At 32.1% G+C, this 23,792-nt stretch overlaps 1 protein-coding gene across 4 annotated transcripts; it reads left to right on the top strand.

Moving 5' to 3' along the window:
* On the top strand, positions 1-23,080 carry LOC130623982 (septin-2-like). 4 transcript variants are annotated; one of them, XM_057439538.1, is made up of 11 exons: positions 1-1,134; positions 9,352-9,516; positions 10,366-10,376; positions 17,160-17,464; positions 18,350-18,484; positions 18,818-19,040; positions 19,393-19,489; positions 19,735-19,786; positions 20,202-20,309; positions 20,997-21,063; positions 21,935-23,080. In XM_057439538.1, the coding sequence occupies exons 1-11, from the start codon at positions 1,110-1,112 to the stop codon at positions 22,028-22,030; spliced, it is 1,284 nt and encodes a 427-aa protein (XP_057295521.1). In that variant the 5' UTR covers positions 1-1,109; the 3' UTR covers positions 22,031-23,080. The 4 variants fall into 4 exon arrangements, with proteins under 4 accessions (XP_057295521.1, XP_057295524.1, XP_057295523.1 ...); XM_057439541.1 differs by lacking the exons at positions 1-1,134; positions 9,352-9,516; positions 10,366-10,376 and adding an exon at positions 12,816-13,006; XM_057439540.1 differs by lacking the exons at positions 1-1,134; positions 9,352-9,516; positions 10,366-10,376 and adding an exon at positions 14,638-14,776.
* The last annotated feature ends 712 nt before the right edge of the window (positions 23,081-23,792 follow it).

The following is a 23,792-nucleotide window of genomic DNA, read 5'->3' as shown; positions in this document are numbered from 1 at the left end:
TTTTTATTTTTCCTTTCATTTGCTTGCATAAAGATATTATTTGACCGTTAATAGAGTTGAAATTAGACATTGGGACAATAGAAAGTGGCCGTTTGGCCGTTGATTGGAGGTGACCGATGTATGGAGGTTTTTTTTTATAAGAGTTTGACCATGAATTTGGCAGGGATTTTCTTTTCTGGCCGCTTATCAGGAGGTGATCGATGTATGGAGTTGACCGTTAATAGAGGTTCCACTGTAATATTTAAAGTGACAATCTGACTTTGTGTCTAGCTATTAACTTCATAGCTACCAACCTGCAAAAATGACATCAATCACAATGTATAATGTAAACAAAAACAACAACAAGTAACTAAACTTTGACTAATATTTTTTGCCTGAAATTTTTACCCGCCTTTTTAAGCGCTTCATTTTTACCGATAGGGGAAGCATTTCATTCTAAAATGCGAAAAAAACTCTTAAAATGGGGAAGAGAAGGGGCATATCAAAAGATATCGTGTAGATATCCTGTAACAAAGTGACCAACGGATAAATTTTTTTTCAGGGCTAGAAATAAAAGCTACTTTGAAGGCTTGTGAGAATGTTTTGAAATTGTTTTAGAATTTAAAAAAAAAACTTCTATTTTGTTAACCTGTTGTGCGTCCTCCATGAAGTCGTCTAGCACCTGCTATCATCCCCCTTGGCGCTGAAGTGCGACTTCGCTGAACGCGCATCATACTCCATAGTGTATAACGACTTTGACGCGTATCCCTGAAAATTTAAAAACATCCATCAGAATCAGTGCACATGTTTCACTAACTCAACTTGTCAACCTCAAGTTCTTCACGGTAAAACCATGCGTACAAACATTTGAAATGACAGTTTTATCAACCTCTTTTTCAGGCATCTTTTTCTAGATATTGTACTGCCCATCGCATGTCAAACTGGTTGGTTTTTCTTGCATTACATCACGCATGTTATTAAATTAGAAAAGAATAATTAAGCTAAATTTAGAAAATCCTTTCAAGCGCTTTTAGAGAGCGGGCGCGCAAGTCAATTAAAAACGCAACGATGGACAGGTTATTATCACACTCCTCCTTTGTCAATTATCTGACTTTTCTAATGAATTAAACATGGCGAAAGTTCCACCACCTACAGGTAAATAAAGTATTCTTTGTTGTTTTTGTCTTGTTGTTATACGTTGTTATCATCACAAGATAATCTTGTTATTATAACGTAAGTACAAACCATTATAACAAACACGTTAAAATCTTTATTGTTGTTTGGTAATTCTAAACCTTCATTATTATTTTAAATGGGATCAAAATAGCTAGCTAGCTAGCATTATATATTACATGCTAACGTAGTCATAATGCCTACATGGAGTTATCATCAACGAAACAATGAAGTATAAATGCTTAATTACCAACAGGACTTATAGAAACCATGTATACAGCTAGTATATCAGTATAGGGTTTATTATTTTGCATTTTTTGATATTCTAATTAAAGCAAAAGTTGATTTGTTGTGAATATTTTTTGTTTCAGGGGCTATCACCAAAAGCTTTTCTTCTTTTTTATCAGCACTTCTTGTTGAGTTAGAGGGTAAACATGATTGTTTAAATCCAAAATTCTTTCATTGACATAAGGTGAGGTACAGAAATACCAAATAAATAGTTAAACCCTTTTAGAGGTGACTTCATACTCAATTTGCCACAAGAAACGGACATTGAATTTGAACTGCGTAAGGGCTGGCTGGTTCTCTTCCTAATCTCTAAAACTATATGCTACCATCATAAATCCTTCTGAAAGTTTTAGTTCATGTTTCACACACAATTTAATTAGCTAGTACACTTCTTGAAGCCAATTTTTATAAATATTTAATTTTTATATTATCTAAGAATAACAAAAGAAAATAATATATAAAAAGGCTAAGGCATTTTCTGTAATAAGGAGAAAACGTCCTGTATTTCGTTGTAAAATGGCTAGAAAATAATCATATGAGCCTTACATGTGAGAAGAAAAGGTTTCATTATATCTTTTTGTAATGGTTTGCGTACAATATTACCAACTAGTTGTTAGCCCGTGAAAAAATCCACGGGTTCGCTCGTCCTTTTCATACCCCATTGCGTGCGTATGCGTATTGCTACCATTTTGCGTGACAGACAGACGTATACAGGTATTTTAATATAGATAGCTGAGGTATAAAATGTCATAATGGCAAAAAAATAAATTGTTAATTTATTTAACTTTATAATATCTATGCATTCATAAAGTTTGTACTGTATGCACATCCCTTAACAGGTCTAAAACTACTGATGACAGAAAATGTCAAAGTCTGCTATTAATTAAATAATGAAACATAATGTAATTTCTCAAGTAAAGTATCTAGGAAAGGTGGTTTATATATCTGAAATCTAAAAGTTTTTTGTAAGTAAAAATTGACAGAAACACATTTTTCATATGTAAGATTCAAAGGCCTTGCATGTTGGAAGTCACCAGATTTTTCCTTAAAATGACAAAAATTTAATTTTTTCATATGTTTGTTGTTTATTCTAGTCTTAGAAGCGATGGAGTTCGATGGAGTTCAGAACAGGTTGTCCATGGGAGTTATTGTGTGCAGATGATTTGGTTCTCATAGCAGAGTCGATGGAAGAATTAGTTGAAAAGTTTGAGAAGTGGAAGAAAGGACTAGAAGAGAAAGGGCTGAAGGTAAACACAGCAAAGTCTAAAGTCATGATAAGTAGCATTGCAGCCAAGTGTGACCTTGTAGTTGGAAAGTGGCCTTGTGGAGTTTGCAGGAAAGGGGTTGGTAGTAACTCAATTTTTGTCAGACTTGCAAGCATTGGGTACATAAGAAGTGCAGTAGTATTAGTGGAAGGTTAAGAGCTGACATGCAGTTGTATGCAAGCGTTGCAAAGGTGAGATTATAGAGAATGAAGTATTTCCAGCTTTAATGATGTACAACAGTGGCTCGTTAGAGATAGTTAAGAACTTCTGTTACTTAGGTGATATGTTGGGCAGTGAAGGGGGTGTTGGAAGAAGTGTTACTTGCAGGATAGGTTCTGCTTGGAAAAAGTTTAGAGAGTTACTTCCTTTATTGACTAGCAGAGTCCTGTCAATTGAGGTAAAAGGTAGGTTGTATGATGCCTGTGTAAGAAGTGTTATGTTGTACGGTAGTGAGACATGGGCAGTGAAGCAGGAAGATCTTGACCGTTTAGAAAGGAATGATATGAGAATGGTTAGGTGGATGTGTAATGCCAGTCTGAGAGACAGAAAGAGTTCAGATGAGCTAAGAAGCAGGCTAAGTCTCCGTAGAATTAAAGATGTTATCCAGGAGGCAGACCGAGAAAGACTTGGCAGGAGGTTATAAGGACAGACTTGATAGAGAGGAAGTTGAGTTTAAATCTAACACAGTCTAGATCAGATTGGAAGAGGGTCATTAATATACCCCGTCCAACCCATGCTAGCATGGAAAACGGACGTTAAGCCGAGAATGATGATGATGATGATGTTTGTATAGTATTTCCTTCCTAAACGTTCAGAATATCTTTCTTAAGAAACTAATTTTTTAAAAAACAAAGTTATCACAGCCACCTTCAAAGTGAAAAGTTAAAAACTTTGGGTGTTTTTAGCACATTTTCACTTGTATATAATGTCTGTTGCAAAATCAGGAAATTTTTCTCATCACAGAAGTTTGAAAACTAAATTAAACTCAGTGGTGCAACTTGTTATTTTCGTTTATTTGCCAGAAAAAAAGTAAATGTAACAAACATTATGTGAGGGACATTTACAACATACAATACATTAATTTAAAAACACACATCTGCCCAGATTGAGGCAGATGGTTGAACAAGATGAGATTGCTGTCAAGTGGGTTGAAGGAAGACACCAATTAGCTGACTGCTTGACAAAACATGGAGTGTCTCAAAACAAGTTGCTTGAGGTTTTGAAGACATCCAAAATATCTCTACAATAATTTTGGCTATGTTTTATCAACTGATAGGGATGCACTTGGTAAGAATTACCACCAAGGCTGACAAGCGCCATTTGACCATTTGACCATGTCCCAAAACCACACCTTGACCTTTTCAATCCTTGGTGTTTTTGCACTTGTAGAAGACTTTTTCCCCATTCAAATACGTCTCATCAGAATATGTTCTAACATTATGTCTCAATGCTCTTTTAATTCTCTCACTGGATTTTGCTTTAATAAAATTTTCCCTTGCCTTATGCAGAGCAGATAGATTTTTTTCACTATTTCACTTGACGTAGTTGGCTCCAATGCTGGTAAATGATTTGTCAGAATAGTTGGTGTGTTCACATTATGGCCAAATACCAATTGGTTTGGGCTGTAGCCAATATGATTCTGCTGAGGGCCCATGCTAGTGCTATGTTTGGTTCACACTTCGTATCTGCAATTGTCTTGAACATGGTCCCTGCCAGAATTTTATTATGTCTTATCACAATACCATTGCTGAAAGGAGATTCGCCTGCTGTCGTTTTTGTCTCAATTGAGATTTTCATTTATTTCTTGTAAAACCTCATTCGAAAATTCACCACCATTGTCAGTCAAGATTGTACTTGGTGATCCAAAGTATGCAACCCAAAATCTAAACACTGTACTGACAATAACATCCTTATGTTTTGATTTGATAAGACATCCAACAGAGTAACGAGTTGCAGCATCAATGATGTGTAAGATGTGTTGTTTATTATGTTCATAAACTTTTAAATCCATACATATTACTTGATTAAAAGCGTTTGCCAGAGATATACCCACAACTGGTCTACTGTATGGCCATTTATATTTGAGACATATTTCATAATCATTGCAACATTCTTCGATGCATGGCAAAAGTTCCTTTTCATACAAATTATTATCCTTTACAAGTTTGAGTAGCTTATCTTTGCCAGCATGAGTGAATTGGCGGTGCAGTTTCATAGCTTTCTTCATTTTCTCTGTCTTACTAATATTTTTCAATTTTCTCCATGTAGAATGATTTTTGTTCCTTTTTGAGCATCAAGATCACAATGTGTTAGTGGAAGACAATAGTGTCCTGTTGTGATACATATTAAGTCAATTCTTTCCTTCCCAATAAGGGTCAAGTCACTAGTAAAATCAAACCTCATACTAAGAGACTTCATGGTACTACCACTTAGCAGTAGTGGTATTTCATTCCCTAATATGTCAACAGACAATTTATACTTTTTGCCACCTAGAATAACTGGTATTATCAGATTTATTGTAGCTTTCACTTACTTTCTATCACCAAATCTTTATATAGAATCAGTACTATTTAAAACTACAGCATTTCTCCATCCATTTCTCCCCAGCAACTGTCTTTGTACAGCCAGAATCCAAGACACCTCTACCAAAGGATTCTCCAACAAGACAATATTGCCTTTGGTCTGGAGAGGCTGCAAAAAGGTGACATGGATCTCATTTACAACTTGTTTCTTTTCTGTAGGTCTATTGTCCATGATCTGAAACCTCTTTGCTCTTGATTTCCATGAGTACATTTATTAGCAAAATGTTTTGTTGAGTCACATTCATGGCACCTCATGAGTTTCCCATCCTTATCAACAGGATTCATTCTTGAACGTGTGTTCCTTGACAAACTGTCCTCGGTATCAGCATGAAGATTTCCATACAAGCATTCCTGTATCACAGGAAGAGCTCCCAAATGCGCAGTGCCTTCTGCTGTGTTCAGTTCTCCAAATATATTCATGACTGTGTCCTTCATATTCTTATACTTGAGTTCTGCACAAGTTGTACGAGCCAGTTTTTCATTTTCTTCAGACATATTCACAGCTGTGAGAAGAAAATATGCCCTGACAGCTTCAGGCAATGCCATATCGTATTTGGATATCTTATTGTAGAGCTTCTCAAACTGCCAAAAAGATCAGGAAATTTGTCTCCACTATTCCTTTTATAGTTATAAAACTCTTTAAAAGCAATAAATGCTCTTGTGCTGTCATCTTTCAAATGTATTGAATCTTGCTTAGATATAATCTTGGCCAAACCATCATCTGATCCCACTTCTGCAGGTGTCAGGTCGCGTACTGCCTCCCGTGCCCAACCCGTCAGTGACAGGTATGCAGCTGGACCTTGCTTTTTCTTTGGTAGTTCTGTAAACATCTGCCAGATCTCCAAATCGTTCTTCCAACTGCTATATTCATCATCCTCTTTAAACGCTGGTGGAGCCTTCAATGTTGTTGCCATTGTTCACAAACCACTTCACCAATTGGTTTGCACACACATGTGTCAACAAATAGCCACCAAAAGGGGAAGTTATCTCTTACCTCGAGGAACACATCCAGGTGTGTGGCCTCAATTGCTTTCTTTCAACTCAAATGTCACTCGCACAATGGTCATAAATACCAGGCCAGTTGATCTGTACCTTTGAAATACCAGGCCAGTTGATCTGTAACTCTGCTACCATTGTTAAATGATTCTTACCTTGTTGAGGTAACTTAAAGGATTCACCAGTCTCTAATACTATTTGGTTACTGAAAGATAACAACAGAATTAACACAAATCGCAATATCAACAACACTAGATTCAGCAGCTGTGTCAACATCATTTTCCTAATTATATTAATACTATTTTATTATATATTGATAAAAAAGTCACTATCAATAAAGTCTAAATGAAAATTTAATTTTAGATTTTCCAACCAACTTATTCCCAAATTGAAATAAAGAAATGAAAGTTACATGCATCATGATAGAATAGAGTGAGCTTAGATACCCATGGGTCAGTTGAATCGCAAATGATTTTATTAAAAAAAAGCATTATGTTGGTGTGACATCTGAAACAAGTGCAATAGAAACTCAAAATTATTATAATCAGGTAAAGGAGTTGAATTCTGTTAAACCGGAAAGTGATGACGAATGGTATGATAAAACTTTTGATAAGATATCTGGAACAGATTTGAAGGTTGGGTGTTCTGTTCTTGTTGAAGGTTGGTTGTTCTGTTTTTTATTGAGTATAAAGCAGATGTTTTTCCTACTGTTATTATGTGTATTATGGATAAATGGATAACAATCAAAGCAATGGAAAAGTGCAAAGGTGGTTGGCGGTGGCCTAAAAAAGATGATGTTATTGGACTATGAAAGGGACAAAGTTGTATGAATGATAAATTTTTCTGTTCCTATAAATAAACAGGAGATATTCAGGGTACCAGAGTTTGAAGAAAAGTGAGGTTTTTAAACAAACCTTTAGTAGGCAGAGATGGTGTGATGGTTTCTACTACTGAGACTTATATCTGCTGACCGCTAACTGGCTTGTGTGGCAGGCAAGCAAGTTAGAGCAATGCTATACATACTGGCAGTAATGTAACATAGTTACAGTCGGAGGGGAGGAAGAGCCAACCTGTTAGGATGGAATCCCCAAGGACGTTAAAACTTTCCGTTACTTACTTACCTTACTTATACTTACTAGTATTTTCTCAGTTTAGTTTTTTTTTTCTACATTAATTTAACTGCGTGTTTTTTGTTTCTGAGCACATTTTCCCACTTTTTAGAATAAAAAGTGTAATGTTTGTTAACAATTTTAGTCGTCATCTTAATGTCCAATTTCAATAATTTATTTTGAATAATAAGAAGAAGAAACAAAATGTAATAGGCAGTCACAGAAGGATAAATGTTTTTTCAATGTATTCAAATAAACTTGTTATTATTGTTGCACATAACGCTCCATAGATGGAAAATAGGATATATATTAATATGTTAAACATATTGTAACTTAATTGTTATTTATGTCATTGACATTACTTTTTGTCTTACATTGGGAACCTCCAGATATTGTCCACACCATAAATTTTGAAATTACAAGTTTTAGGAGCATATTTCAACCTCAATTTCAACCAAAAACGTAATGCCTGTTACATTTTAAAGTAATGTCTATTACGCTATACTCTTGCATTAAAATTAACCTATTATCCTAAAAAAAATATTTTTTATATTTAATGCTGTCTCTTTTAAAAAAATGTTATTTAAAAATATTACCAGGCACCACATATTTAGGTACAGTGCTTTTTCTACCATAACACCACTTGCTAACAAATATCATGCAGATGTGTGAAAAATCATTCCTGAAAAGAATTTATTGCTTTATTTTACCACTATGTTGTGCAAAACTCTCTTGGTAATAACCAAAACTGATGGAGGTCGTTGAATGTTGTTTTTTTACTTTTTGCTGCATATTAAAGTTGCCTTAACAAATCAAATGTGCTTCGTCTGCAACATCAATGCTTCCTACATATATCACTGTTTCATCATGCCAACATCACTAACACTTTTCTTCAGTTTATAATTTTTATGCTCTTTTACACTTTTCGTCAAGTTTACTAGCCCTGAATTTACACCTGGATGGCTAAAATATAAAAGTTATAAAGCAGCAAATCTAATAACTTTTTCTTAGTTTCTATTTTTTTTAAATAAATTATATACAAAATGTTACAATTAATCAATCAATCAATCAAATTTATTTGCCATAAAGAAGATACACATTAAAACTAAGGATTCTAAAAATAGTGTATTGGTTAGAGACCAACATTAGCACACTTAATAATAATGTGATAGCCACTAAAAAAGTGACAGGATTATAGGTGATTATAACAATTAAAAAAAAAGATAAGAAAGAAAATGAAAGAGATAAGGTAGAGTGACAATGCGTTTGTGCTTGCGTTTGTGGCAGAAGAAACGCAAAAAAGCGTATAAAAAAAGAAACAGTAGTGTAAAGTAAACTACAAATTAAACCAAACGTTTTAACACTTGCATTGGATAGAAAAGTTTTAATATGTTGATAGGTATCTACTATTGTCTATATACCAATACTTAAATTCATTTTGAGGTAGATTATCATCCTACTTTTGTACTTATTGCTTCATTAATTTTACATTAAACAAATTAAGTAAAACATTATAGATCTTATTTTCTTATAATTCTCTCTAACAACTTATACCGAAAGTGGATAATCAAGGTTATCCTAGAGTCACTTAAAAATTAAAAAAAAATTAAAAAAATTCTTGTTTTCTCCTTTTCTTGTTTTCTTAAGAAAACCTTTTATTACTCCTCTGCCAGATGTCAGGTATCTTCAGATTTTGTCATCTGTTATTTGGATATGTTTAATTTTGCTAATGCAATTATCAGAACTGGTAATATAAATACCTAGGACCAAAATATTAGGAGTAAAAATTTTGGAGATCACCAGGGGTAGCAAAATAACAGAATCTGTTACATTGAGAAATTACAGTGAGGCCATTGAGTTTGGATTATGTTTCAAAGCCCGCCAAAAGTAAAAAAGAAATTTGATGATTTTAACAATATAATTTTTTTGTTTATATGTACTGTTAATGTTTAATTGCAGCTGAAAAGAAAGTAAGGTATGCAGCTGTTAGAAGTAGAAGTACCGAAAGTAAAGCACCGGTTCCACCACTGCAACTCAAAAAAGAATCTTCTCCACAAACTAATAGGTTATCTGGTGCATCATTTAGTTTTACGCCATCACCAAAAATAGTGGAAACTAAACCAGGTATGTTTTTCATATTGTTTTCCAAAATTAGAAATGTAAGGTGCAATTTGAAAGTACCCTGTGTTCTCAATTAGATGCTTCTTCTTGTTAACTGATTGCTGTATCAAATTACACATTCAATTTTCAAGATATAACAATGTATTCTAATCAATCTGATATATTCTTGTAAAAAAAGTCAACCCAGTTTGAACATTAAGATAATATTTGTGCTTAATTTCTTTACTTTATTTTTTTCCATACATTTTTTAGAAAACACTGTAATCCTGCAAGGAAACATTTTTAATTAATCTAAGAATGTTTTTAAGTTGTTTTTCATTTTTTTTAAATACTTTAACTTTTACAGTTTGGTAATTTGAAAAAAGCAAGATAATACTCTCCTGGTGTCTAAGATACAATAATCAGCTTTGTAAATTGTATCTTTACAAAAAAAATTATAAAACTAGATGAATTAAACATTTTCTTACATATTGAAATTCATAATTCACTTTGAATGAAGGCAATCTAAACTCATAAACTAGCTAAAAGTTAAATAGTTGTTCCCTATATGTAAAAGAACAGGTGTTTTATATAGTTCATATATAGTTCAGTTAGTTTTCAAAGATTAAAAATTTAAGTAAAAAAGCATAAAATATGGCATGTGAGGAAAGTGATATAGCATTAGAAACTCCTAAGATTTTATCCAATCTTACTAAACAACCTGCAGGTACAATAAAAATTAAAAAAACTAATAATATATGTAAATATAAGTAAATATATGTAAGGAAGATTAAAATAGATTAAAAATTAGTTTAAATTGTGTTTTGTTTAAAAACATTCTCTTTTTTTTTATGTTACCTTCACAATGTCCAGCAAGCAAAGAGGTAATATTTTATTATATTCTGTGCAGAAGTTTGTTGTCATGCCTAAAGTGAAATATAATTAAACTCACTTGATGCACGTGCAACCTTGGGAATTGCTTAGTGTTATGAATAAAAAGTGTTTTTTTTTCTTTATACTTATGAAGTCAACTGTTTTTAATAATAATCCTAAATGTTGTGCTGCACATACTTGCCCATATTTTCTGAAATGATAAAAGAACAAACCCAAGTGGCTGTCACGATGAAACAGAGTTAAAGTGCATTTAAACAAAAAAGACCCATCCAGAACTAATCTGTTCTTGTGGAACTTATTTGAAAAAATGCACAGCATAATCTTCAACAAAATATACCATGCAGGGAAAAACACAATAATATCTCTTGGGGCACAAATTTCTTTTAGCATATGTAGAGCTTACAGGATCAAGGAATCTAATAATAATCAAGTACAACAACACACATAGTTTTTAAACAATGAATGCGTAATTCTCAATAAGTTTAAATGTTATTGTATGTACATCTCCATCAGCCGTCACAATTTTGTGTGCTTAAAAAGATCTCAAAATTTTCCAGAAAACCATGTTTGGTGACATTTAATGGTGCTCGATTCTGTCAACATTTATAATTAAGAGTCTTGCTAATTAATAAATTAGTTCCAGAATTTACAAGCAATATGTTATGACCATGAATTTTTTTAAAAACTGCAACACTTTTTGTGCAAGCTTTTATAAAATCAAACTAATTTTGTTAGTTTCATTGATGTGTCAACATTACTTGAAAAAAGCTTAAATTAATGATAGTATACAGGAAATTTCATCTAAAAGAAATTTTATTTGTGAGAGATAGAAAATAAAGCATTTAATTTAGTAAATTGTGTATTCTCATGCACTGAAAAATCCAGGAACTAAAAATAATAAGAAGAAAACTACAAGTGTTTTAAAAAGTCGATGGGGGTGCTTATGTCTTGGTATTCTAGCATATTTTTAGTAACTCTGCTATCTGTAATTTATGATGTGCTAATATTTTTTCTTGTGTTTATTCTTTTTTTAAAACCTTGTATAGTATTTTAAGTACTTTGAAATCCAAATAAGTTCTATGGTGCTCAGCAAACAACATCAAAAAGAAAAGAAAGTGAGTTGTTGCCACACTATATATCGTGACATAATGAGGATGACACATGTAACTTCTATGGGGTTTAAGTGTTAAAAATAATGTTTCACAGTGTCATAAAAAATATTAACTATTATTTAAAGAGTTATGTTGTTAAAGTAACTGACCACATGTCTTTGTGTTTAAGAAATTTAGACAGATCGTTAATATGGTTATTAGATTGTCTAGTAAAAAATTTTCATACTGTAACATATAAAAAGTTTTAGTAACAAAATATAACAACTATGTATATTCTTCTGGAGTATGTGAAATTATCTTGATCTCTGAAATAGAAAGCTGCTACTAGAAAGTTTTTTTTAACAACAAACCAAAAAATGATGAGTCAAGTAGAAAGTTTGTTATTCGTTAATTTTTTTGGTGGCCATATATACACTGACAATGTACACTAACATGAGGGTGTAGCTAGGAATGATAATTATTTTCACTCGCTGGTGAGATGTTAATCACAAAGCTCTATTTTAAGATAAGCATTTTTTAAAAAAGTTGATTCAAAAAAAGTTTTGAAAATACCAATTCAGAGTATGTGAAACATTTTTGTAGAAAATTTTTTTTTCTGGAATTCCGTGCACAGTTAAATAGTTTCTTAAGTCACAATGCAACCTTGTGTGACATGGTGTGGAGTGTGATAACTATTCTTAATGTTCTTTGCAGTTGAGTTTAGTTGATGTTTTTCAATAGTTTTGGAAAATTTTAGAAAATAGCCATTTCTCTTTTTTTTAAAAAATGATACACAGGTTTGTAGTAAGTAAAAAAAATTTAACAAAAGTCCTTTCGAAATTAAACCTGGATATGGGGATAATGTAATGCCTTGAAATGATTCCTAAATCAAAAACTGACATGGTTTGTAATTTGTATGATTTCTGTAGAAAATATTGGGTGAACTTGGAAAAGTTACAGTTAAAAGTTTACTGCATAAGTACTTGAAAAAAATCACTTTTTTAATAGTTTTAGAAGACTTTTTTATCATATATTTACAAACATGGTGCTGGTCGCATTTCATTCTTCTGCAAAGTTAATTTCATTTGTATTTTTTATTGCAGAGAGCACAGTCGTATAAAGAAAAAGAGCTTATGTTTTATTAGCTATCATATTTTTGTTGACTTAACATATTTGCAAATATACTGTGCCTCTAACTGTTGTGTAAACATCCTCTATGTTTTTTCATTAAATGTATAAGGTTTATTCAAAGAAAAGTTGTTTGCTTTTCAAAATTACTTACTCATAACCCCCCGTTTTAATTATTTTAACTTGCTTTCAGGTGAAAATTACGTGTTTGTCAAGGGGGGTGTGTTTGAATTGGCTGTTTATGTAAAACGGATAGCAGGCTTCTTCGGAACTTTGAAAAAAAAAGTTTTCAAATTATTGGTTATATATTTTATTTCTACTGTAGTTCTTTCTTTAAACCAAATATCGTACTATATAGAAAAAGTTTATAGTAGAAATTATTTTGGCCAAGATTTGTTATGGTATGTATAATATTACTTATTTCTTTCTCTTTTTTATATTCTAACTTTTTTTCTTAGTTATTTGCCAATTTTACTGTAAAACATAATGTTTCCTTTCCTCCTTTGAAGATTTTTTACATTTTTGAAGTTTAAAGGAGCATTTTAGTAAAAAAACTGAAAAAAACTGAAATTTCCCCTACACTTCATAATTTATTAACATCTGACTTCTCATAATCTATTTTTTCCACACTATTATAGTGCTATCTGAACAGATAAATCTTTCTTTCTTCCAAGTGTGAAAGTTTGAAAATACTGTAATTGTGCAAAATAATGTTTATAATAATAATTATATACAAACAATACTTGCAATTACCTTTATTGTAACTCTCTATTGTAACTCTATAATAGCAACAGGGTAACAAAAACATGCTGAAGATATATTTGGCCAGTATTTTACATATTGTAGATTTCAGGGTCTTGAGTCCCGGCTCCTGAGTGGTCAAAGTCCCCTGTCCCGAGTCCCACTTTTCTGATATGCCCTTTCCTTCCAAATTCTTATATTTTGTATTTTGTATGTCAACATGACACTTTTTTAAATTTTTTCACATATAGGTCATGATTATTTTGAATTTCTAAATAAAAAAACTAGTCAGCCTAAAAATAATATAATTTTTTTGAGAAGCCTTAATTTGATTGTAAAGAATTCAGTTAAAAGGACACAATGTGAAAGTGAGCCTTTTAGACCTTTTGAGTTGAAAAATGTTTGCACTTTTAGTTAATGCTTATTTAAGGATCTGTATGTTGGATATTTACAGTAACAGCTGTTAAATTTTCTAAATGTGTAATATTCAATAAAACTCTATTATATATGCTATATTACAATGCCCAGGATAAGTTGTTGCATTCAAAGAACTTCTCTACAATAACACATAGGTGTTCATAACAATGCTAAGAAGTAATTATAATCAAAGAGCTGCAAATATTTCCAAACATAGGAAAATCTAAGATGGATTTATACTGTTAATTATTTGGTAAACAATTGCACACAGTAAATAAAACATGTGAAGTTATGATAGTGAGAGTGTTCATGTAATGTTAATTCAATAGAAAAAATATCGAAAAAAAAAGGAAAGAGAGAAACACACAAAGTAATAAAAATATTTTATATCTGCTTGCTAGAGATAGGAATATTTTTATATGCAACTTAACCTTGGTTTTAAGCCTAGTTTACGGCTTTACACATAATGTAATATTTAAATTAGTTTAAATTAGCTTTAAAACAGTTAATAAAATTTTTGTAATCATTTCTTTTTACAATCATATAAAAAAACGCTATCTGTTCTTCTCATTCTTTGTGAGTTAAGGTGTTATGTTTATACAACCTTTGTTTCTGTCTATATTGTTTGTTATTTTAACCTTAAATAAGAATACAGTTTCGTTTACATCTTCTCTAATGATTGTTCCATTTCTCATCTCCACACTATTTATTTTTCTGTCAAGTTTTAGAGTTGAAACAGATCACCCCCAGTAATTTCTTTATAGCACAGTTAAATCAGTCATTAAAGGAAGATGTTTTAAGGGGGTACTGTGTTGAGTGTTATGTAAATATTTTGTTTCCTGCTACATGATTACTGTGTTAAGCACATATAATGTATCAAGTTACTTTATAGAGTTTTTGTTTTCACATGGAAATTACTTATCAAAACAGGGAGTGAAGTTTTTTAAAGTTGTAAAATTTATGTAAAAAGTTTAATCTTTCTGAGTATCAAAATGTTTAAAAGCCGCATGAAGGTATGTTCAGATGCGATTGATAATTAATTGTTTCTTTCTGAGTGAGTACACATTCTATAGTTTTTTCACTGGCTTGTTAACACCGCTCCTATTTAAAAATTTTTTGGTATGAAAACGTGTGCTTTTGCTTTTGGCTTTAATGCTTGGAAACTACAGCAAAACCTCTCTGTAGCAGACACTTGGGACCATAAAAAATGTTTGCTACAGAGAGGTGTGTGTTACGTAGAGGTGCTCCCCAAATTAACTTGCTTTAAAAATGTTTTATATGACTAATTGTTGGGAATTTCTGTTTATATATGTAATGTAAATTGGGACGTTAAATGGATGTCTTAAAGAGGTGTCTGTTATAAAGTGTTCAAGGATCTTTTTGATCTTTCTTTCAGCACCTCCTTAAAAAATTAAAATAACATGCCCAAACACAAAAAAACTACGTACTGTTGAATCTCCGCCTAGTTGCCTAGTAACTTACCTAAAAAAAATTAGGAACACTGGAAATTTTTCTCTCCACGTTCTTTTTAGAATTGTTTACTAGTTCAAAAAGTTTTAGTGTAATAGTTAGTAGTTCTCATTGACAGGGTTTCTGAGCGTCCTGAAAATCATAAAATATGCTGGATGAATAATATTCTCCTATTTAATCCTAAAAGCTCAAATTTCCTGACTTTGTGAAAACTAGGAATCTCCAAAATTTTTAGGAAATATCTATTTGTCAAACTCGATTTCTATAATGAGTTTTCTATTTCGAAATATAAGTCCAAAATATTTATAATTTGCATCAGCTAATGTGTAAATGAAAACTGAGCAATCCGATTCGTCTTCCTTGTTCAATTCCTTCGACGTCATTAATTCCTAAGAAAACACCTGAAATTCTCCTAAATTCTCCTGAATATTCTCACAAAGATTGTTGCAAAATAAGGGGAAACCCTGTTTAAGTATGAATTTGACGTTGTTAGTTGACTTACTAATTATTAGTAAGGTTTATTGTTGAGAAACATCACAATAGCATCTGATAATGAGAATAGCTTATGAAGAAGTACAAGTAAAAAAGTCTGAGTTTGTAATGACAGGTGGTGTAACAGAGTAAAATATTATGTGATGATAAATTATTATGTTGATAAAAGTGTTATTAATATACACTCGCATGTGGTACCTTCAGTTTTAATTCCAGATTAACGTTGATAAAAGTAAATTGTTTTTGTAGTTAACCTTCTCAGTGCTGAAAATCTGGTCTGTCAATATTAAGTTGTTCCAACGTAGTGTGGATAGTGAATGTGCAGATACGTTTTGTATGTAAAATTGTTTGCTCAACAAGATAATAATTTTTTGTCCTTTTCAAATTTTTAATTTGGTTGTCATGGTTACATATCTTAACAAACAAGACACAGGTGTTAGAAAGAGAAGTTAATTAAAATAGACAAAAAAATTTTAGTGTGATAATGGCTGATAAAATATACAGACAGCAATTCAAGGTATTTTATTTAGAAACAAGTTTATGGGATTATTTTTGGAATCAGTATATATTTTCTTTCCTATAAATATAAATATCCAATGTAATAAAAAGGAAATTAAAAATGACTAAAAATAGGGTATTGAAAAACTTTCTAACTGATCGAATTTGTAAATAATCTTTCACTTTATGTTATTGCTCGCACATTTTTTACATAAGAAACTATATAAGAACATTTAAGCTTTGTCAATACCAAGAGGTACTGAATGTTCCTTTAAACTTCAAAAATGACAAAACAGAGGGAAACTTACGAACATTTTGAGGCTTTAGATTGTCAAAGTTAAGCACATAAGTGTTCTTATAAAAGAACGTTTACTTTCTTGTTGTATTTTAAAGCGATACATTGATACTTTTTGCCTAAATCTGGTAATGTTGGTTAATTTGAAAAGTTGAGAACTAAATTGTACCACTCTACATGATTTTTATTAATAATTTTTCACAAAGTATACTAGGTGAAAAAATTTTCACAAAAAAAAAACAAAAAAGAAAAGAGTATTATTTGACTACAAAATAACTCACTCATTAAAAACCTGCTTATTGTGAGTACAAGTGTAAATTATACTTATATTAGATTGTAAAGTAAGATGTAGAGCGAGAAATATCTTTTATGGGTGTACATAAAAAGTGTCCCTTTGAATTGAATATTCTGTCCCTTTTTTTGAAAGATAGATGTTTATTAGGGATTTGAGCTTGCCCTACTGCAGGTTTTACTTTCGAAATAACATCATCTATACCATAATTGTTTTTCCAGTGAAAATAACAATCCCCATAGCTGTGTCTGCCAACCAACACAACATAAGGATAAGACATTAAAGTAATGAAAGATTCTCGTCTTTTTTTACCCATAGTTTAATTGAGATTTTATTTATATTTTTTAAGGATGCCGGTATTTATGTTGGCTTTGCTAATCTACCTAATCAAGTTCACAGAAAGTCAGTCAAGCGCGGTTTTGAATTCACATTAATGGTAGTTGGTGAATCTGGTCTGGGAAAATCAACATTAGTAGATAGTCTATTTTTAACGAGTTTGTACGCGGAACGGGAGATACCATATGCAATCGACAGAATAAAAAAGTCTGTCTCTGTAACGACTTCAACTGTAGAAATTGAAGAGAAAGGTGTCAAGCTTAAGCTAACGGTTGTTGACACTCCAGGTTATGGAGACTCTGTTAACAATGCAGCCAGGTGAGTGAATTTGTAGTTGGAAGTTTTTTTAAATTTAAACAAAAATCGAAAACATGAAATAAAGTGTGCGCAGTACTTATTTAAGTCCTCACAATGTGTAACCGCTATGTACAATTACCACGACTTTTTGTATGAAAACAATGAAAAGCAGGATAATGCCAAATATATCGGTTGTACTAATTACTTATATTTTTTGTATAATGAAACAATTGTGTGGACTTGTACAACGTTGTTATGCTAGCCAGTATAGAAAGCTGAATTTTTAAATACGCAAAACTGATGTTTATTAAAATGCTTAGCACAAGGGCATCAGTTTCTATCATTTGGGGCTAAGGTCTGACACTTAAAATACCTTACTGACCATTTAAAGGTTGCGTGTCGAAAATATTTTGAATGTCAGAACAAATTGCATACATTAAGAACTAAAGTTTTTGGCGGAAAATGTTTCGGCGGAAAAACTTTTGGACACAATTTATAAAGTCAAAAAATGTATGGGTAAGACTTTTCAACGAATTTTAACCAAATGTCAAAAGTAATGATGACGGGAAATGACAAAAATAGGAAGCTAGAAGCATTTATACATATTAAATCAAGATCTAAAAAAGGGTCTTCAGGATCCAACTTCATAGATAGAGCGAGCCTCGGCCAAATGTAAAATTAACGAAAATAATCAGTTTAAAACTGCATTTTTTATTGATTGTCTAAGTACCCTATATATAATTTCTATGATGCACTGGTCCTTTTTTTAAAAAAATAGAAAAACGAAAATTTTCGGACAATTTTCGACAGACACTAATTTCTGACAAAAAAAAATCCGAAAGTTTTTCCGTCCGAAAATTTTCGTTTCTAATGTATACACGTTTTTTTTTAATTTTTCTTTTTTAGTTGGACGCCCATTGTTAATTATATAAACGAGCAGTATGAAGCTTACTTAAGAGACGAGTCGGGCTTAAATCGAAGAAATATCATCGATAACAGAGTACATTGTTGTTTATATTTCGTCAATCCAGTAGGTCACGGGTAGGTCGATGCAAATTTTAAAAAATGATTTTAAAATAATTTGAGTTTAACACTGTTCTTTCTGTCACCTCACTCAACGTATATATTTTTTTGGTCAAAGTTATCCATAACCCACATTTTTTACACAAGTTGAGCATTCCACAGAGCTGTTAGTTTCTGATGGCATGTTTCTGAAGTACAAAGTCCGGCGTTATTCTCTGCCTGAAAATAAACGTTATAAAACGTACGTTATAAAAACTAGTCCATTGGCTGTTCTATCGGTAAAAAGCTGTATAAGGGAACAAATTAATCTGAAAGTAAACTAAAAATTTAAAGTGACGGCGTATTTTTCAGATTAAAACCTTTGGATGTCATGGTAATGCAAGCACTACACGATAAAGTTAACATAGTTCCCGTCATTGCCAAAGCTGACACTTTAACTAAAAAAGAAGTGTCGCAACTGAAACAGCGTATTTTGCGCGAGATACAGGAGAACAACATACAAATCTATCAATTTCCTGAAGCTGACGAAGAAGAAGACGATGAAGAGTTTATAGCTGTAAATAAAGAATTAAAGGTATAGTTATCATAGATCTTTCTATTACTTACTTCATCCTTTGTGACTTGCAGGATTCCATAGAACAGTGCGGGGCATTTAAAAAGCACTTTAAAGGGAAAAGAAAATTAGTTTAAAAACAAACAAAGGAAGATGGAAGTCTTTGATGTAATTTGGTGTCTTTGCGTACCTTTTCTACAAGAAATTTGTGTTGCTTATTAAAAACTTCACACCTTGCCAGTCGTCTTTTTTGTAAGTAAGATGTTATAATTAATCACTTGGTATGGGAATTTTAGTTTAACTGTATGAATTGTAGACTTGATAAATTATTGTGGTATGACTAGTATGAAATTTTGCTGACTTTGCATTTTAGACTAGTGTTCCATTTGCTGTTGTTGGTAGTAACACGGTATATGAAGTAAACGGTAGAAAAGTACGTGGAAGAATCTACCCCTGGGGTGTGGTCGATAGTAAGTCCATGATTCAAATTTTTATAATTCTTTCTACAACAACATCGATTTCGTTATTATAAAGGTTGCATTCAAAAGCATGAATTGATAAGCACATCGGCTTTTTGTTTTTCTTTTCACACAAGGAATTGGATGCGTATTTTTGGATACACGCTTTTCTCACACATCTGAATTTTAAATCACAAATCTGATGCGCCAGTTTTATTCATACACCTGATGCGCCAGTTTTATTTCGTGTATTTTAGTTGAGAATCCTGCACACTGTGACTTCACCATGCTTAGAAACATGTTAATCAGGTTGGTTTGTATTTACTTATTGTGTGGTGTTTACATAGAGTACAGCTTCATGTCAGAAGTATTTGATTTTAGTCTGAAGTTCTCGTATTCATTTTTAATTCGTTTTACAATTGATTTTCTGGAGAATTCAACCCTGAAAGATATATTTCCCTGTTTGCTGAGCTTTTTCAGAGAAAAGATAATTCCGTAAAATTAAAGATTTGCCAGCAATTTTCAGCCTCATAAAAAAACCCTAAACTTTGGTTACCTCACACCTGAGGATCGAGGCGTTTTTAACATTAAGTGCTGTTTATAACACATATTTTCTGTTGTTGTTTTTTTTTTGACTTCGTATTAATCATCTTTGCGGTCTTGGATGAGATTTATTATTTTTTATTATTATTTGTTTATTTATTTTCTATATTTTGTTTTTTAGAACTCACATGCAAGACTTGAAAGATGTCACGCAAGATATCCATTACGAAAATTTTCGAGCGATGAAATTAGCTTCTGGTGAACCTCCATTAATACGCGAAGAAGAAAGGTGATATTCTTTTTCCCTATAGTTTATCTCCGTGTTTTTTTATAAGAACCAGTAATATCTAACCCCAGGCTCGCTGTTCTTATTTATATAGCTTTTTTTAATCTGCTTTATTTTTATTTTGTTCTTAAAAGAAAAGAACACAACTTCAAAACTCAGTCTTAATTTATTCTGATTTGTGATATTTTTTCCTCAAAGTTCAATGGCATTTATGGCTGTATGTGGGAAATCGGGTGTTTTTTCTCATTTTATAGTTGTTCTGAGTTTAAAGCTGATTTGAGCCTTAGGATGTTCTTATTTTGTTCTATTATTTTGGCAAAATCCGAGGCCGTGTTGTTAAAAACATTTCTAAAAGAAAGTGCGTATTAAACCCTTGTTAGTCCTATTAACTATCAATATTAAGTCTTTTCCTTATAAAATACCCAAAATCAGTTGAATCTCTAGAGAGTAGTTCAAGTAGTTAATTCGCTTATAACCAATGGAAAAACATTAACTACATCTTGCGTTTTGCAGTTTTTTGAACAAGCACTCTAAATAAGGAAAAAACAAAAGGCAGTATAAAATTCCTACTCATCCCCAAACTTGTGGCGTCGCACGAAGAATGTGGCGTCGTACGAAAATTGTGGAGTCGCACGAGAATTGTGGCGTCGCACGAAAAATATAACGCGTGTAGTTGTTTTTTTTTTTTAGTTCCAGAAGTAACAAGAACAGTACTGTTGATAATCGTGATGCGCTTCTGCTCGAGAAAGAAGCGGAAGTAAGTTGTCACGAAATGTTTTTTAATTATTATGTTTTACTTGAACAGAAGTTTTATTGTGTTTCTTTGAAAGTTAGGTTTTGCTTGAACAGAAATCGTGCATTTTATGTTACTTTGGAAGATAACCTGTAAACGAGGTTCTACTTCGTGGGCGAAATTCTTATCTTTAAAATGTTTACATTGTTATATGGTGTTTTAATTTTATTTCAGTCGGAATAACCAAAACCCACATTTATTTCGCCTTCAAAAATGCTTGTGTAGACGATTTATCCAAAAACAATCATTGCGCGTGTGTACAAGGTTATTGCGCATGTGCAGTTGACACAACGCAGTTTTAAACAACTCCATAAAAACGACGAAATCTCATTGTGGTTTAAAATCTTATTTTGGGCGACTATCATTTCAGCCCCAGACTGCTTAAGTAATGATACCTGGCCAAATATCTATTATTTATTTGAAATCGTACATACGAATTACAATCGTACATATGTGTTTATTGCTTATGTACGGCTAGTTTCGCAAGTAGGTTAAAGCGGGACTACCTTTTAATTTCTTTTGCAAATTAACCTTCACCTTACTATGTACCTTGTTGGGAAAACAGAATTTTGGAATTAATAGTCGGAGAGAGTTTTGTTTATCAATGGATTGAATTTTGCTTTCCTCCGACTAAAGTTTGGGTTCGGTTATCAAAAATTTTGTATATTTTTTATTGTCTTAAAATGGATTGACTTAACTAAGAACTAAACTGGAACATTTTAAGAAAAATAGGCCGATGATAAGGTTTTGTTGTTGTTTTCTCGATGTATACACATACACATACATCTATTATATTGTCATGTTTGTCAATTTCGCTTCTATTTCATCTTCATAGCTTAAACGTATGCAAGAACAAATCGCTAAGTTGCAAGCTGATATGATGGTAAAGCAATCTAATCACGTCGACACGCCGTCGTCAGAAGTGAAATGAAAAGCGACAGTTGTATGATTAAACAACGACAGTCGACCATTGATGTGCGAAGGGAGTTCTTCGTGAAAGACGGCTCTAAAACGAGAATTATCACCTGTGGACATACATATATGACTGAAAGACGTAACCTACGTTACGTTTCATATACTTCTTGTTATTAGGTGTTGAAAATATTTTGACATAAGCTTTTATGTTTTATATTCGGAGGTACAGACAATTCCATTTTTAATTAATTGTTGTTTGTGTCTTGAAAGTTTTAATTCTTCTGTGTAGGTATTAATTTTTATGTAGTTGTTGATAATTTTTTTTTCTTTTTATACTTCTAATTTTACTGATTTCAAAACGTTACTGGTTTTACTCTCTGCAGTGACGTAGTGACTTGTAAAATGACCACGGAATGAAGTACCATAAACTGGGTCACGCGTACTAATTTGTAAATTTGCAAACACATTTTAACGTTTAGTAAAAACTAATTTTCTGCATTTTCTTTTCTGACGTGAACCTAAAGAATTTGCCTTCAGAATATGCACTTTTATATACTTTAAGTTTTACTTTAAACTCGATCTGTGCTCTCAGAGTTTTTTTTAAATATACTCCCTTCCTATAAATTTGATGACGTGCGGGAGCTGACCGAAGGAATAATGTTTTTATATATATATTTTATAACATATCATGAATGTGAAGTTTTGAAATATTCTTTGTGCCTTTAATTAATACCGCCGCGTTTTGCAATTTGTTCTATGTTGTCGTGGTTGTTGTTTTTGTTTCGATTTACTAACCGTGACGACCAAACAAATTGTGGAGAGAAATGTGTCATGGGAGTCTGAAAAAATCCTATATGGTAAACCCATAACAGTATGTCACTTTGAACAATGACATGATTTTGTGATAGTCCATTTTGTATGTGATTGTATTTTTGTCATTTGATTAAGATAAATTTTTTCAAATAGCATAAAATTTTAGTGTGAGCAATTTTTTTCAAAACAAATGGAATATGCTTGTAGATAAAGGTGGCATTCATTTACGTAAACACGCCGTTCGAGTAAGCTATTTGTGTGTATTGTTTACATGTTACTGCCACAGTCACTGCGAGTCAAATTTTAAAAGTTCGAATAAGATTTGAGGTGAAGACCTCTGCTATTAATGTTGCAGCGTAAACCTCAGAGTTTAAGTCCAGCCGAATAAAAATCGCCTCTTTCTATATATATTTTGTTTAGAAGCTATTGTTTTTCATGCACATGCTCATCATTGGTGTTTGACCCACCCGCCGTGTATTTATCTTCGAAGTTAAAAGTGCAATGCAATAGCTTCGCTTATTTTGAAAATGCTATTGGCGTCGTGCCACGTTTTTTACGTCTCTATAAAAAGCTGTCGTCTGTCTGCTGACTGTCTGTTACGGAAACACGAAAGCGATATATAAAGAGCGGGCGATCCCGTAGATTTTCCCATGGGTTGACAACTAGTAGACGACTAGATTCATTCCAAAGGTATAGTAACGTATCTCGCTAAGAAAGAAAATGATTCGCATTTAAACATTTTTTCTATTTTTTTACATGCATAGATCATGTTAATCTAGGTGATGACAAGACAGTCAAGCCCAGGTACCATTTCCAGAAGAATGGAATACCCTCCTAAAAGTTAAGTTTTTAAAGTTAATGAAAGTTTTTTTGAATTTAAAACACGGGAATATAGGTACAGTCCCGTGGATTTGCATTAACAAACCTCTCTTATTTTATTCGAATAAGTGGAACTTTCGATAAGT

Source organism: Hydractinia symbiolongicarpus, chromosome 13, assembly GCF_029227915.1.
Source record: "Hydractinia symbiolongicarpus strain clone_291-10 chromosome 13, HSymV2.1, whole genome shotgun sequence".
NCBI classification, from domain to species: Eukaryota; Metazoa; Cnidaria; class Hydrozoa; order Anthoathecata; family Hydractiniidae; genus Hydractinia; species Hydractinia symbiolongicarpus.
Note: the sequence above shows the minus strand (reverse complement) of the source record. Positions and strands in the feature narration are given on the sequence as shown.

Bases quoted from the DNA above. Each gene is read 5' to 3' on its own strand.
- LOC130623982 (XM_057439538.1), top strand. From the start codon at position 1,110: ATGGCGAAAGTTCCACCACCTACAG. The intron at 1,135-9,351 runs GTAAATAAAGTA...GTTTAATTGCAG, and splicing joins GAAAGTTCCACCACCTACAG to CTGAAAAGAAAGTAAGGTAT. The intron at 19,041-19,392 runs GTATAGTTATCA...TTTGCATTTTAG, and splicing joins CTGTAAATAAAGAATTAAAG to ACTAGTGTTCCATTTGCTGT.